This window comes from Choloepus didactylus, chromosome 11, assembly GCF_015220235.1.
Source record: "Choloepus didactylus isolate mChoDid1 chromosome 11, mChoDid1.pri, whole genome shotgun sequence".
Classification (NCBI taxonomy): Eukaryota; Metazoa; Chordata; class Mammalia; order Pilosa; family Megalonychidae; genus Choloepus; species Choloepus didactylus.
Window position 1 is genome coordinate 80,263,434 of NC_051317.1, and position 16,723 is coordinate 80,280,156.

The window sequence follows — 16,723 nt, forward strand, 5'->3', positions numbered from 1 at the left end:
AAAATAGAAAAATCTCCAATATAAGCTGTATAAATATTTTTAAGAAAGAACTTATGTTTACATGTTTATATCTAGTTAGCTGTTCCTTTTTTCTCAATTCATCTATTGTTTTTGTACTTACTAAGATGCAAAACTCTTCACCCTCCCTTCCGCCCTTCATCTATTTTAGCCATATTTGTAGATGGTCTATTTATAATGCCTCAGTCATTTCACTGTCATTACCTTAACTCACAACTACTCTCCATCAATAATGTATTTACTATGGACCTGTCCCTTTCATTTCTGCCATAGTAATCCTCCAAGCCACCTTGCCCCCATCCCCAAGAAATCCTTCAGTTGGGACCTTCTTTCTTGTCATTTCAGTTCTTAATAACCTGTCTTGAATCTAGCCTTCCAGACCTTTTTCTGTTTACTCAAAAGTATTAAAGGGAGATTTCTGTATTCACTGCCCCCCACCCCACTCTGGTATGTCTAATGGAGTATCCTATTTGTGCTGCTTGAAGTATTTTTGACATCTCTTCTTCGCTCCCACCCATCCAGAACTTAAATGAACTCGCAAGCACTTGAATGAATTTCCAAGCAGCTTACTTGGGAATCTAAAAAGTACTAAATACCAAGGACACAAAAATGAATAAGGCTTAGATTCTATATTGAGGGGATCATTTATTTTGTGTGCCATTTCTATGACTGTTATTTGGAGTTCTGAATTGTTTTTTACTTTTGAGTATAGTCTCTAGTAAGATATAAGCTTCAAGGGTTTCATTTTTGGAACCCTCCACAATAATTATTATCTATTATATCTGTCACATATTGTAACTGCTTTTTTTTGGGTCCAAGTTAAATTTTGGAAATGACTGAGTTTGAAAATGTACACTTCTGCTTGTAATATTATATAATTTTTTGTTGGTAGGTAGTTCCAGTTTTGGTCCATCTTCTCTCTGCTATCAGCAGTGTTAGACTTTACATTCCTAAAGACCTTCGACCATTGGACAACAGACAGAGTGTTTTGAAATCAATACAGGTATGCTTGTTAATAAATTAAATATAAATATGGTTTGTAAAGACCAATGTTTTTAATATTGCCTTCAGAAATATTAAACATTATTTATAAACATTGCCAAAAGTGGCAATCCTTTTTAATAAAAAAAAGTGGCAGCAGTTCTACATATAGATTGCCCCCTCTTTGAATTCCAACAAAGTGAGTTACTGTAGGGGAAATCACAAAGGAAATCATGGGCCATTAATGTTCACTATTGTATGCTAAGTATGTTTTGCTTTATTATGAGTGAAAATAATTATTATCTGTATTAGTTATTTTAGAAAGAAAATCATTTGTCAGGCCTTTTAACCATTTTGTAGTACACTTGATAAATTGATGAGATAGTTTTATTTTCAGTAAGAAAAATTGTGACTTACTAGAAAATTCTGTTTTATTTTCCATTAGGGGAAATTAAAGTGATTTTGTTAAAGTTATTAAGTCAACAAACATTTGAATAGTATTTGCCATGAAGTGAAGGCACTGTAATAGAATCTGAGAAAACATAAAACATAGATAAATAAAATAGGATGCTGTCAGTGTATAATAGGGATTTTAAGCTGGGGTCCATAAGTGGGCTTTTTGAAATGAATGATTATCTTGACAGTTTAGTAAAACTTTTACGCGTATGTGGATAATTAAGAAAAAAACATCCCTATAGAGTCAAAGGATCATTGGTCTTATATAAAAAAATAAGTTTATTGAAGTGTAAGTGCCATTGAAGTTGTTTTCCTAATATTTTCAAAATAATGGTGCAGTTATGAATAGAAATACACATTGGTCATTGTTAAGTTAGCGTGAATAATGTCATCATTTTGAACAAATGATTACTCTGCTTCTGAATTAGAATTCTGATTAGGACAATTTCAAATTTGCTAAATTTAAACTTAAATTGAAATGCTTATTTCTTAGTCTGTTGACAAACTTTAGGCTTGTCTTAATATATTAGTGTTGAGAAAGGATACTGTTCTGTCAGGTGACAAGATGTTTCACTTTTAACATTAGCTTTAGCAATAACTTCACTGAGTCTTTGTCTTGCCTCATTATTTAAACAAGGAGGTTGGACAGTTGTTCTCCGTAGTCCCCCATAGATGACAACTAGAGTAGGAGGAATTAGATAAGTGAGCCTTCTAATGGAACCCTTTACTTAATGACCGAAGAGTTCCCTTTTCATATATAGTTATACCTTTTTAAACTTTATAACTGTAGTCTTTTCTTTTTTCTTGAATTTCATCCTGTGACTCTATTTATTTATTTATAAAATAAAAGTTGGCCAGGTTGATTTATAAGGTTCTGTGATTTTGTACTGACATTCGTTGCTCCCTTTAAGTAGGGCATATTTTTATCCGTAAACTGTACTGTCTGCACTTAACAAGGATATCAACCTCTTGTAACAGTTTGCATTATTGTCATATTTTGAGCACAAATTTTCAAATGTCTTTGAACCCTTTACATTCATATTCTTATACTCTTAATGTGCTCCTTTTCCCCTGCAAGTAGCCAAATATTATTCTACCTTTAAGGCCTATCCAAGACTCTGAAACTCTCCCAAGGGAATTATGGCATTCTGTGAGCTGAACTCACATGCCCGTGTAAGTCATGTAAAAATATTTTAGGAATAGGGATCAGAACCTTTAAAATGTTTATATGTTTTGACTCAGTAGTGCCTTTCCTGGGAATTTGACCCAAGAACTAATCTGAACATTGAAAACAATTTACAGACAAGAGATGTTCAATGCAGAATTGTTTATGATGGCAAAAAGTGACAAAAATATATAATAGTGGATTTATTAATAAGTTGTGCCACATCCAGAACTATTGAACTGTACAATACTAGATTTATTAGTAAACTATAGTATCCCCCTAAATCTGTAAATTATAGTACAGATTATAATACAGTTTTCAAAGACAAATGCAATGGAAAAATGCCCTCCAGTTTAAATGAGAAAAAGATAAAATTACATATACAGCATCCTTTTTGTTTTTCTGTCCATGTGCACAGAACTAAAATTAAAAGGAATTAAACTTAAAAAGATTTGGGTTAGTTTTACTTATTTTATATGTCATATAAAAAATGAATTTTAAATATTTTGTTTCAGGAAGTTCAGAAACGTTTTCCTGATGGTATTCCCTTGTTAGATCCTATTGACGATATGGGTATTCAAGATCAAGGGCTGAAAAAAGTCATCCAGAAAGTAGAGGCTTTTGAGCATCGAATGTATTCTCATCCACTTCACAATGATCCAAATTTGGAAACTGTATATACACTTTGTGAAAGAAAAGCACAGGTATGGCAGAAACTTAGCTTTTTTGTAGAATTCTATATATTCCACTAAATAAATGAGTATTTTTCATTTTCTTTTCCTGTTGGTTTCATCAACTAAATAGGAAAATATCTAGCTATCTCTTTAAGAAAACTATCAGCATTGAAGTTCCTTTTGAATAAATCAGCAAGGCAAGATAAAGCCCATTTTATGTTTTAGTTTGGTGTATGTTCTTGTACAGTTTTTTCTTTCTTTAATTAAGATAAAATTCACATATCATGAAATTCACTGTTTTAGAGTATACATTTCAGCTGTCTTTAGAATATTCAGGGAATTATATAACCGTCACCACTATTTAATTACAGAATATCTTTACCACACCAAATGAAACTACACATTAGTAGTCACTTTCCATTCCCTCCTCCCCCTCCCCCATCCCCAACTGATCTGTTTTCTGTCTCTGCGTATTTGCCTATTGTGAACATTTCATATAAATGGAGTCAATAAGTGGTCTTTTGTGTCTGGCTTCTTTGAGTTAGCATAATGTATTCAAGGTTCATCCATTTTGGAGCATGAAATCAATACTTTATTCCTTTTTCTGGCTGAATAATATTACATTGTGTGGATATATACTATATCTTGTTTACCCATTCATCAGTCAGTGGATATTTGGGTTTTTCCCCACTTTTTTTGGCTATGATGAATAATACTGCTATGAACATTTTTGTATAATCTTTGAACGGACATATGTTTTTATTTCTCTTGATTATATACCTAGGAGGAGAATTACTGGGTCATATGGTTACTCTGTTTACTTTTTGAGGAATTGCCAAACTGTTTTCCTTAGCAGCTACACCATTTTACATTCCCACCACAATATATGCGATTTCCAAATTCTCCACATCTCACCAGCACTTGTTAATGTTTGTGTTTTTTTATTCTAGCTATCCTTGTGGGTATGAAGTGGTGGTAGTTCAATTTTTATAGTAATTAGCTATAATATCTAACTAGTATAAGCGTTCTTATAGCTATTCTGAATAATGAATTTTAGCAGAAGCCTTTTTGAGTGAACAAATTCCTTTCCACTTCTCTTCAGCCAAACTCTTGTACTAAACAAATGTCACTTCTTCCATAAAACTTTTATCTCCTTGTAATTATGCTTTTTCAACTATTATCACATTTATCTTTCTGTCTCGGAAACTAAATTTTGCGCTTCTTAGCATCTGGTGTTTCATTTTATGTCATTTTTACTCTCACATATCTTCCATAATGATATATCTTCACAAAGTAGATGGCCAATATTTGTGAATAACCAAATGAATAGAAACTCCCTTGACTTAATAGAATAATGTATTTAGTTCATAGTTTTAAAGCACTGTCGCTTCCTAGCTTTTTGTGAACCTAACATTAAAATCTTGATCCTCTACTACTAAATTGTAAGTTTTATATACTCTTACTACTTAGCACAGAGCTCTGCTCTGCTCTGCTCTGCTCATACTGGAATTCTCAGTCAAAGACCCCTTGGGAAACAATTAAATATCAACTAGTTCCATGATTTTAGCCAGTTTATTTAATCTTCTGTGCATCATCTCTAAAATGCAAATTTGATAATTAGTACCTACCATTATACTATTGTTACAAGAATTAAATGAAATAATACAAGGCACAGGAAGTAGGGTACACAGTAGGCTCTAAAATATGTATCAGTTGTTATTATAATAACCTCCAACATTGCAACTATTATTTCTCCTCAATTGTAGATTGATCACCATCTGCAAAATTCCAAAGTCTTTTTTTTTAATTGTGGTAACATGTATAAAAAACTTCTGATTTTAACATTTTAAGTGTAGATTTAAATGGTTTAATTACATTCACAATGTTGTGCTACAGTCACCATCATCCATTACCAACACTGTTTTCATGACCCCAAACAGAACCTCTGTACTTATTTTCTCCCATTCTGTAGGTTTTCTTTTCACTTCCTTGATAATGTCCTTTTAGGGGTATTTTAGGAGTATGATTAATTGTCCAGTGAATCCTGTCTTGGGAGAGCCCATCCTAATTCATCACTGACTTTTTCTACCCCTTTCAGCCTACCTTTGCTAACTCAGGGTTATCCAATTCACTGCCCTCCTTTTTAACTTCCTTCCCTACCCTTTTTCATTTATGCAAACATCTTGCTTTATTCCCCAACTTCTTAAATTTTTAACAACTCCTGGTATTTCCCTATTCTGCTTCAGAATTTTCAAATGGATATTTTATGTTTTTCCATATATTTGACACTTTAGCTAGTATTTAATAACTTTTCAGTTATATCATTCCTCTTGAGTAATGTCCTAGGAAAACATTAAAGAAGCTCCTGTATTTCCCCCTCGCTCTAGCATTGATGTTTTTTTGTTTTTTACTTTTTACTTAGAGAAGTTGTAGGTTTACAGAAAAATGCATGTAATACAGAACTCCCATATACCACTCTCTTCTTAACATCTTGCATTAGTGTGTGGCACACTTGTTACAATTGATGACAGAACATTTATACAATTGTACTATTAACTGTAATCCGTGGTTTATATTAGGGTTCACTGTTTATGTTGTACCATTCTATGTTTTTTTTTCTTTCCAGTTTTATTCTAATAACATAACCTGAAATTGCCCCTCTTAACAGAAATGAATTTAATGAATGTAATTAGTTATGTTAATTACGTTTACACTGTTGTCCTACCATCACCACTGTGCATTACCAAAACTTTTCCATCAACCCAAATAAAACTGTACAATTTAAATATTAACTCTCTATTCCCTAACCCCACCCCAGCCCTTGGTAACCTGTATTCTAGTTTCTGACTACATGAATTTGCTTATTCTAATTATTTTATGTAAGTGAGATCATACAGTATTTGTCCTTTTGTGTCTGATTTATTTCACTCAACATGACGTCTTCAAGGTTCATCCATGTTATGGCATACATTTGAGTTCATTTTTGTGTGTGGAGTGAAGTTAGGGGTCCAATTTAATTTTTTTATCATTGGATATCCAGTTAAGCCAGCACCATTTGTTGAAAAGAATTTTCTTTCCATGTTGAATTGTCCTGGCACTTCTGTTGAAAATCAACTGACCTTAAATAAGAAGCCCCCCTTATATTTCCCTTTCCCTCTGGCATTGAAGTTTTGACAGAGAAATATGTTGGAACTTGTCCTTATGAAATAATTTTTGTTTTATGATTAAAATCCCATTTTACATTTTTCACTTTATTGTTAAACTTCCTTTTTACTTTCATATGCCTTAGATTGCACTGGATATTAAATCTGCAAAGCGAGAACTGAAGAAAGCAAGGACTGTCCTACAAATGGATGAGCTCAAATGTCGCAAACGTGTTCTAAGAAGGTTGGGATTTGCTACTTCTTCTGATGTCATAGAGATGAAGGGACGAGTAGCTTGTGAGATAAGCAGGTAAAACCTGTTTTTTTTCCCCTATAGAAAATTGATTTTAAAATGGGAACTATTTTTTTCAATGACGGCTAATAATCTTTAGGATAAACAAAGAACTGCCTTAAGATATAAAGTTCATACAGTACCATCCATAGCCAATCAGATTTGTACCACAAAACTGAGATGTTAGAAAAGGTGAATAAAAAGATCTCTTTGGATCCCACTGTTTAACCCAAGCACTTTTAACATTTTTATATATTTCCTTTGTCTTTTTTTTAATGTATTGTAGGAGTTTTACATAAATGTAATCTTAATTTATATACAATTTTGTATACTTTTTTTTTTACAGTTATGAAGTAAACTCTTGAAATTTTGTGTAATAACCATTATTTTTGTATGTATATCAGGTTTGTTCAAACAGTAGGGTTTTTATATCATAGCATAGTACACAGTCCACAGCTTAAAATTGGATCTGATATTATTACCTGTTCTGATAATCTTCTGCCACATTACAAATAACCCCAAAACTAAGTGGCTTAAGACAACAACAATCATTTTATTCTCTCCCATGGATTCTGTAGGTCAGGAATTTAGGAAGAGCTTGGTTGGTTGTGGTTCAGGGTCCCATGCAGTTGCCATTGAACAAATGGTTGAGCTGAAACAACACAAGTCTGGAGCAGCTGGGGAATGTATGATTTCGGATCTCTCTCTCTCTCTTTCTCTTTCTCTCTGCTTCTCCATGTGGTCTCTCCACATGGGCTAGTTTGGACTTTTTTACCATATGATACTCTTAAGGGTAGTGTTGCTGCTTACATAGAATCTCAGAGATCCAGAATGTTCTAACAGACTAAGGTGGAAGTTGCAAAGTCTTTTCTGGTCTAGCCTCACCAGCTTTGTATGTCATACAGCATTACTCCCACCATATTCTCTTTTTTTTTTTAGAGAAAAAAATTAATTTTATTTAACTGTACTGTTTAACAATGTTTAGCAAAAATGAAAAGGCATGATTTTTCAGAACTCTGTTCATTTTTCTTTTTGCTTCAGCTATGCTTTTCTTCTTTGAAATAGCAAAAGTGCCATGGAGTAAAGTAGTGCTCTGTTTACTCCTTCAGGGCCTTATCTAAACAATTAAAAACAAATACTCTCTTTTTTTTAAAATCAAATTCAGTTATTATTGAGATACATTCACATACAGTACAATCATCCATGGTTTACAGTCAACTCCACCGTATTCTCTTGATCACGTGTAAGCCATAAACCCACTCAGATTCAGTGGAGGAAAATTAGACTCCACCTTTTGATGGAAAAGTAGCTACTGTCCATAAGAACTTTCTGCAATAATATAAATGTTGTTTTTCTGTACTGTTCTATAGTAGGCCCTAGCCATATGTGCCTATTAAACAGTTGAAATGTGACTAGCAAGACTGAGGGACTGAATTTTAAATTTTATAGAATTCACATTTAAATTGCCACATGGATAAGGGTGGTCTGCATAAATCATTGTAGTTCTAGAAAAACATGTGGGACAGGAGATGCTGTTGTGGTTATCTTGAGAAAATTTATGAAAATACAACTCACTAAAAATTCATAAATTATTTGCCACTACCATGGGGAAAATTTCCTGCCTTTTAGAGCCAGCTTGCCTCTGTTTGCCATAATCTGGAAGTCACAAGCTGTGACCCATGAACAGTATTCAGTTAAAGATGTATCCTGTTTTGTCCCTACAGTGACCACCATTCTCAGCAAGTCCATAAAAGACATTTTCGAGATGCTTTTTTGTGTCCTCAGCATGGCACTGAATGACAGGGCCAGGGAATTATAGGCCTTGTTAATGGTTTTGGCCATTCCTGGTGAAGATGTATATTCATATAGTTCTTACTGATAATTTAGTCTAGATGTTATGAACTTAGATGGAAACAACACAACTCTTGGCCCCCAAAGGAGGGCAGCCACTACCCACCCCAATTAGTTGTTAACGTAGTAATTGACATCAGATTTTCCATTTTGGAAAAGCCAGAAATTCAGAATTTTATATGAAATCTCTTGATTTTTAAGTATTCACAAATTAATTCAGAATTATTTTTTTCATCACTGTAGAAGCCAAATGAAACTTTTTTTTTGTCAAGTTAGATTTGGCTCACATGCTTCTAGTGTTCTTTCAACCTGTGAAAGAGTTCAGCTTTACTACTTTTCAGTTAAAGAAACCTAGGCACCATAAGATTAATAATTTAGTTAGGATTAAATCTAGACTAGAACACTGGTCTGCTATTTCATGTGCCAAGGGAATTGTTCTCATGTTAGTTATTACCTAGTGTTAAAAAATTATTATGGAAATTAGTTTCTAAAAAGAAAAGTTTGGCCAAAAACAGTATTACAAAGAAATTAGTTACATATTGTAGATATGGCAGAGGTTTTTCATTATAGGAGAATAGGAATAACTATGTGCTGATAATCTGAACTCTGATAAAATGAACAACTTTGTAGATAAAAATATAAATGATGAAAACTAAGAAAGAAAATTGTCAAAGTTGTTGTGCTTTTTTAATGTACTACTGATGGCTGCCTGGCTGGTATCATATTTGGGGATTTTCTATCCCTAACTAAAAAGAGAGATCTCTGGGTTCCTGTTTTGGTATTGTCCCCGTTTTGTTTTTTTTTTTAAATCAGGATTATTATAGCTTCATAAATTAATTCAGAGATTTTCCATATTAACTATGTTCCAGAGCAGTTTATCAATCATGGGAATTAATTTTTTTTTAAGTTTGAAATTAATCATGTATAAAGCCAACTTTTCCTAGCACTTTTATTAAAGGTACATTTAATAAATCTTTATATTTCATGCTTATTTTTCTATATAGATTTTCTATTTCTTGATTCAGTATTGCGCATATTTTCAAGGAAAATAACGATATTTTAACACAAAATGAAATATTCTATTTTAATTTTTAGTAAAGAAATTAGTTCTCTTAGGAAACGTTTCTGCACAGAGACTTACTCTTGCAAGGATGGTATTGATTTTATTGTAAGATTGTTTTTCTGTTTATAGAAATAACAGTATCACCTAGCTTTACCCCCAAATTTGCTTCTCTCTGTGGGCCTTATTTTGGTGAATAACACCCTACCCTTAAGGTGAAGAACTTGAGAGTTATCCTAGAATCCCTTCTCTCCTTCTCTTTGTCCTCACACATCTTCTTGAGTGTCTCCTCTACCTCCAAGTGCTTTAAACCACTTCCATTGGATAATGTGTATCTCGCATTATTTCTTGACCAGATGATTACAGTAGTCCTTGTAACTTTTCATTACCTCCTGTCTTGAAGAGTAATCTTTCCAAAGCAAAATCCTATCATGTAATTATTTTGGTTAAAAAAAAAAAAATCCTGTAGTGATTCCATAATTCCTTTTAGAATGAATTCTATAATTTAGTATGTACATGTTCTTAACTTGCATCTAGTCTTTCTGTTGCCACATCCTTCACATGCTGTTTCTTTTGCTTAGCATGCTCTTTCCCTACCCTACCCCCACTTGCTGCATATTTTTTCCACGATCCGCAAAAAAACTTTCCATTAATTTCTCCAGACTCATTTTAGGTTCCTCAACTTATTTTACATAACAGCCTGAATTAAGCTTGTTTTAGAGCACTCTGTTAGATCACTGTCCTGTGATTATTGGTTGATTTGTCTGCCTCCTACATTAGATGTAGCTATTTGAAATGGTCCTAAGCCTTATTTATATGGTTGTCCCCTTAGCTTAACTGTCAGCTTACCATCAGGAACCTAAATTTAGTTGTTGTATTTTATTTCCTAGCATTATATCTGTTTATAAAGATTGGTAGCTCAGACTTAATGGTATTCCAAAGATCAAAGAAAAAATTACCTTTTTTAAAAAAAGAGAGTACTCATTCTTATTTACAATTACTGTATAAGTCCATTAAACACTTTTATAAATCCAAGATACCTTATGGAATGTTAATGTTAGAAGTCTAGAGACACCATATTTTCAGTCCTTTTTTGCTTTCATTGCATACAGTTGAAACCTCAGAATTTTCATTTTCCACTTGTGATGGCCAAAAGGAAAATAACAGGGAAGATGTTTTGCACTTTTTACACAAATCAGATGAACGCAGAAAGACGGTGATGATCATGAAATTGAGCATTATAAGCAAAATCTCAGACCCTAGACAAATACTCAAACTCAACAGTGAGTGAACGATGTATTTCTAAGAACAAAAAGGAAATAGAATTTTCTCATTTAGTCATTCAACAGGAGAAGCTTAATTATATAGTGTTTTACAATAAAAACTGGACTATCCCATTGTGCTGAAAGGACTTGGGATATTAGTCTTTTGTCTTATATGATTTTTGTGCTCCAAATTTTCCTATGGTACATAATTGGTCAAATACTGAAGGCAGTTGTATGTACAAGGAAATTGGAAAAAACATGATGAAGAAATGAAAAAAATTACTGCCTCAATCATTCTAATCTTTGTAATAAAATCTATTATCCTTATAAATCTGAAAATGAAAATGTTTTATGATTATGAAGCAAAGAAATAGGCTTCCTCTCTTTGTCAATATTATGGATTGTCCTAGTCCTTAAAAATAATGTATTTTCATGATGCAAGAACAAGAACCAAAAGTAATGATAACCTGGAACCTAATAGAGATGTATTTGAAATCTGGAATCAGTACTGTGTTTTGGCATGCAAGTGCAAGAAGAAACAAAAATAATGATGAGCTAATTCCTGTTAAAGACATACTTGAAATATGGAATCAGTATTTAAAAGATGGTTGTATTCCAGGTTCATGGATGAAATTGATGAGGAACTCATTCAAAATATGTTGTCCATTTTGCTAATGCACTTTGAAAATTAGGAAAATATGGAATAGGATGTGGGTTTGCTACATGTATATTCTAATTTAGATTTCCAATAAAATTGTTTTTTACTCTCCCTTTATTCTGTAGAATGACTTAGGAAAATTAAAAGGTTCATTTGGATCTAGATGATAAATGCTGATGATTTTTTTTCCTAGTGTACTGAGAGCTTATAGTTCTTTATTTCAATGATGTTCATTTTTGTATTTGCTATAATGGGATCTTTATCTGTATGAAATGTTAATTTTAATTTATTATTTATATATTGGTAAATAAGGCCTGCCATTCCCATAGTTAAATAAGTCTTTGTCACTTTTTACCCCAGTCCTCCTTGATTGCTCCTCATGGTCATATAACACATTTTATTACTACATTTTAAGGATGTATGCATGCATATGTGTTTCTTCATATTCTGACATTTGAAATTTATTCTCTTTCTGTGGCGATATAGTGCTGATGAGCTGCTTCTAACTGAGATGATGTTTAATGGCCTTTTCAATGACCTATCTGCAGAACAGGCGACAGCATTACTAAGCTGCTTTGTGTTTCAAGAGAATGTGAGTTAGTAGATTTAGCACATCTAACTTATTAATTCCCATATCACATCATTTAATCATAGTAGTATTGTGGGTGTTTTTAATTTTAAAACTTCTATTTCACACATATTATGAGAAATGTTTATTAGAAATTAAAGTAGCTTTAACACATATGTAGTAAGAAAATTAAATAAATGCATATTATTAGAAAGGGGAATGAAGTAGTAATTTTTTAATAGACAGTCATCATTAATCAGATCAATTAAGATCGCTAATCATCCGTTTATTCTAAACCAGTATGACTTTTTTTTGTAAAGTAAAATGCTTTTTCTCACATCCCAAATTTAAGACTTGATTTGTTGTGGATTAAGTAGATAAAATGAGAATAGGACAGGGACATTTGCCTTCTAAAAATATTTTGATGTTACTATCAATTTTTAGAGGATCACCATTTACCGTATACACTTAGTTTGAATTTTAAGTGAATTGTTGTCAAACAAATTGTTTTTCAGTTTTGCTTTGGATCTATCTGTTAATATGTTAACTGTTTCTGTATTTATTATTTCATTTGAATGAAATCATTATGGGCTTATAGAATTTTACTCAAATTGTGTAAATTAACTCTTGGAATTATGTGGGTCAAAGATGGCATTACAGGATGTTAGTCAAATCACATACATTACTTCTTGTAGAAGATGGCTACTCTTCTCCCAGGTCCCTGGTTATTGATTAGAATTAGAATTATAGTGGCATTGATTATAGAATAGGACTGTTTGTGTCCTTCTGAGAATGCCTGCCATACACCAATGGAATAATTTTGCACACAATAGGAATGCATTATTTTAAAAAATATTTTATAAAGGGTGTTTTCCTTTGGTTCAAAAAATTTATTTCACCAATATCCAAGATAATAGTTAAGAACATTGTCAAATTTCCTTTGAACAGGTCTAAGCCTTAGAAATTTTTTGAGGCTCTTTCTCTACATCTTCTCTAGCACTTATAATTTTCTGTTTGGTTTTTTTTTTATAATGGCCATTCTGGTAGGTGTGAGATATCTTGTTGTGATTCTGATTTGCATTTCCCTAGTAGCCAGTGAAGTTGAGCATTTTTTCATGTTTTTGAGCCATTTGTATTTCCTCTTCAGAAAACTCCCTGTCTCTTGCCCATTTTTTAATTGGGTTGTTTGTCTTTCTGTTGTTGAGTTGTAGGATCCCTTTATATATTCAGGATATTAATCCTTTATCTGATACATGGTTTCCAATTGTCTCCCATTGTGTAGCTTGCCTTTTTACTTTTCTGACAAAGTCCTTTGATGTACACAAGTGTTTAATTTTGAGGAGATCCCATTTGTCTGTTTGTTTTTTGGTTGCTCGTGCTTTGGGTGTAAGGTCTAGGAAACCACCTTCTATCACAAGATCTTTAAGATATTGCCTTACATTTTCTTCTAAGAGTCTTATGGTCTTAGCACTAATGTTTAGGTCTTTGATCCATTTCAAGTAAATTTTTGATTAAGGTGTGAGATAGGAGTCCTCTTTCATTCTTTTGGAGATGGATATCCAGTTCTCCAAACACCATTTATTGAAGAGGTTGCTCTGTCCCAGTTGCTTTGGCTTGACCACCTTATCAAAGATCAGTTGTCTGTAGATGCGAGGGTCTATTTCTGAACACTCAATTCGACTCCGTTGGTCGGTATATCTATTCTTATGCCAGTACCATGCTGTTTTAACCACTGTGGCTTTGTAATATGTTTCAAAGTCAGGTAGTGTGAGACCTCCCACTTTGGTCCTCTTTTTCAAGATATTTTTGGCTATTTGGGACACCTTGCCCCTTCCAAATAAATTTGATTATTGGTTTTTCTATTTCTGCAAAGTAAGTTGTTGGGATTTTAATTGGTATGGCATTGAATCTATAGCTCAGTTTAGGTAGAATTGCCATCTTAACTCTATTTAGTCTTCCAATCTGTGAACACGGTATGTTCTTCCTTTTTTTTTTAGGTCCTGTTCAATTTCTTTTAGCAGTTTATTGTAGTTTTCTCTGAATAGAATTTGGATGCTTTTTATTTATTTCTTCTTCTTCTTCTTCTTTTTTTTTTTTTTTTCCTAATTGCTCTAGCTAGAACTTCCAGCACAATGTTGAATAACAGTGGTGACAGTGGGCATCCCTGTCTTGTTTCTCATCTTAGGGGAAAAGCTTTCAGTATTTCCCCATTGAGTATGATGTTAGCTGTGGGTTTTTCATATATTGCCTTTATCATATTGAGAAATTCCCTTCTAGTCCTATGCTTTGAAGTGTTTTCATCAAGAAAGGATGTTGAATTTTGTTAGATGCCTTTTCTGCATTGATTGAGATGATCATGTATGTGGTTCTTCCTCTTTGATTTACTGATGTGCTGTATTACATTAATTGATTTTCTTGTGTTCAACCAGAAAATCATACCTAGTATAAATCCCAACTGGTCATGGTATAAAATTCTTTTAATGTGCTTCTGGGTTCGATTTGAGAGTATTTTGTTGAGGATTTTTGCATCTATATTCATTAAAGAGATTGGTCTATATTTTCTTTCTTTGAAGTCTCTCTGACTGATTTTGGTATTCAGGTGATGTTGGCTTCATAGACTGAGTTAGGTAGCCTTCCCTCCTCTTCAATTTTTTTTTGAAGAGTTTGAGCAGGATTGGTACTAATTCTTTCTGGAATGCTTGGTAGAATTCACATGTGAAGTCATTTGGTCCCGGGCTTTTCTTTTTGGGAGCTTTTTGATGACTGACTCAATCTCTTTACTTGTGATTGGTTTGTTGAGGTCATCTGTTTCTTCTCGAGTCAGTGTTGATTGTTTATGCTTTTCTAGGAAGTTGTCCATTTCATCTCAGTTGTGTAGTTTCTTAGCTTATAGTTGCTCATAGTATCTTCTCATTATCTCCTTTATTACTGCAGGGTTAGCAGTTATGTCTCCTTTCCCATTTCTGATTTTATTTATTTGCATCCGCTGTCTTTTTTTTTCTTTTCTTTTTTTTTTGGGGGGGGGGGGGTTGTTGTTGTTGTTGTTAGCCTAGCTAGGGATCCATCAATTTTATTGATTTTCCTAAAGAACCAACTTCTGGTTTTGTTGATTCTCTATTATTTTCCTGTTCTCAGTTTCATTTATTTCTGCTCTAATCTTTGTTATTTCTTTCCTTCTGTTTGCTTTGGGGTTAGTTTGCTGTTCTTTCTCTAGTTCCTCCAGGTGAACAGTTAATTCTTTAATTTTTGCTCTCTCTTCTCTTTTAATATAGGCATTTAGGGCAATAAATTTCCCTCTTAGCACTGCCTTTGCTGCATCCCATAAGTTTTGATATGTTGTGTTTTCATTGTCATTTGCCTTGAGGTATTTACTAATTTCTCTTGTAATTTCTTCCTTTACCTACTGGTTTTCTAAGAGTGTGTTGTTTAGCCTCCATGTATTTGTGAATTTTACAATCTTCTGCCTGTTGTTTATTTCCAACTTCATTCCATTATGATCTGAGAAGGTGTTTTATATAATACTAATATTTTTAGATTTTTTGAGGCTTGCTTTGTGACCCAACATATGGTCTGTCCTAGAGAATGTTCCATGACCCCTTGAGAAAAACGTGTTTCCTGCTGTTGTGGGGTGTTCTACAAAATGTCTATCAAGTCTAGTTCATTTATCATACAATTCAATATCTCCGTCTCCTTATTGATTCTCTGTCTAAATGTTCTGTCCATTGATGAGAGCAGTGTATTGAAGTCTTCAACTATTACTGTAGAGAATCTACTTTTCCTTTCAGTATTCTGTTTGCCTCATGAATTTTGGGGCACTCTGGCTTGGTGCATAAATATTTGTCATTATTATGGTTTCTTGGTGAATTGACCCTTTTATTAATACATAGTGTCCTTCTTTGTCTCTTAATTATTTTACTTTTGAAGTCTAATTTGTCTGATATTAATATAGCTACTTCCCTTTTTTTTCTGGTTGTTTGGGTGAAATATCTTTTTCTAACCTTTCACTTTCAGCCTATTTTTGTCCTTGTGTCTAAAGTGAGTTTCTTGTAGATAGCATATAGATGGGTCCTGTTTTTAATCCATTCTGCCAGTCGGTGTCTTTTTATTGGGAAGTTTAATCCTTTAACATTTAGTCTTATTACTGTAAGGGCAGTACTTTCTTCTACCATTTTGTCTTTTGGATTTTATATGTCATATCTTATTTTCTCCCTCTGTCTCCTTTTACCCTTTCTGATAATATTCATTTCTACACTCTTCTCCAAACTTCTCTCTCCTGTCTTTTGCTATCAGCCTGCAGCACTCCCATGAGTATTTCTTGTAGTGCTGGTCTCTTATTCACAAACTCTCTCAATGTCTGTTTGTCTGAAAATATTTTAATCTCTCCCTCATCCTTGAAGGACAGTTTAGCCAGATATACAATTCTTGGTTGGCAGTTTTTCTCTTTCAGTATCTTAAATATGTTCCACCACCGTCTTTTCGCCTCTGTAGTTTCTGCGGAGAAATCTGTACATAGTCTTATCAAGCTTCCCTTGTATGTGATGGATTGCTTTTCTCTTGCTGCTTTCAGAATTCTCTCTTTGTTTTTGACATTG

At 33.1% G+C, this 16,723-nt stretch overlaps 1 protein-coding gene across 4 annotated transcripts in view; it reads left to right on the forward strand.

Moving 5' to 3' along the window:
• The window catches only part of MTREX (Mtr4 exosome RNA helicase), a 144,657-nt gene that overhangs the window by 106,473 nt on the left and 21,461 nt on the right, over positions 1–16,723 (forward strand). For all 4 annotated transcript variants that reach the window (XM_037798848.1, XM_037798850.1, XM_037798849.1 and 1 more), the window contains 4 exons: positions 911–1,021; positions 3,136–3,324; positions 6,584–6,747; positions 12,050–12,155. In XM_037798848.1, the coding sequence (XP_037654776.1) occupies positions 911–1,021; positions 3,136–3,324; positions 6,584–6,747; positions 12,050–12,155 (570 nt within the window). The remainder of the gene's footprint in view (positions 1–910; positions 1,022–3,135; positions 3,325–6,583; positions 6,748–12,049; positions 12,156–16,723) is intronic.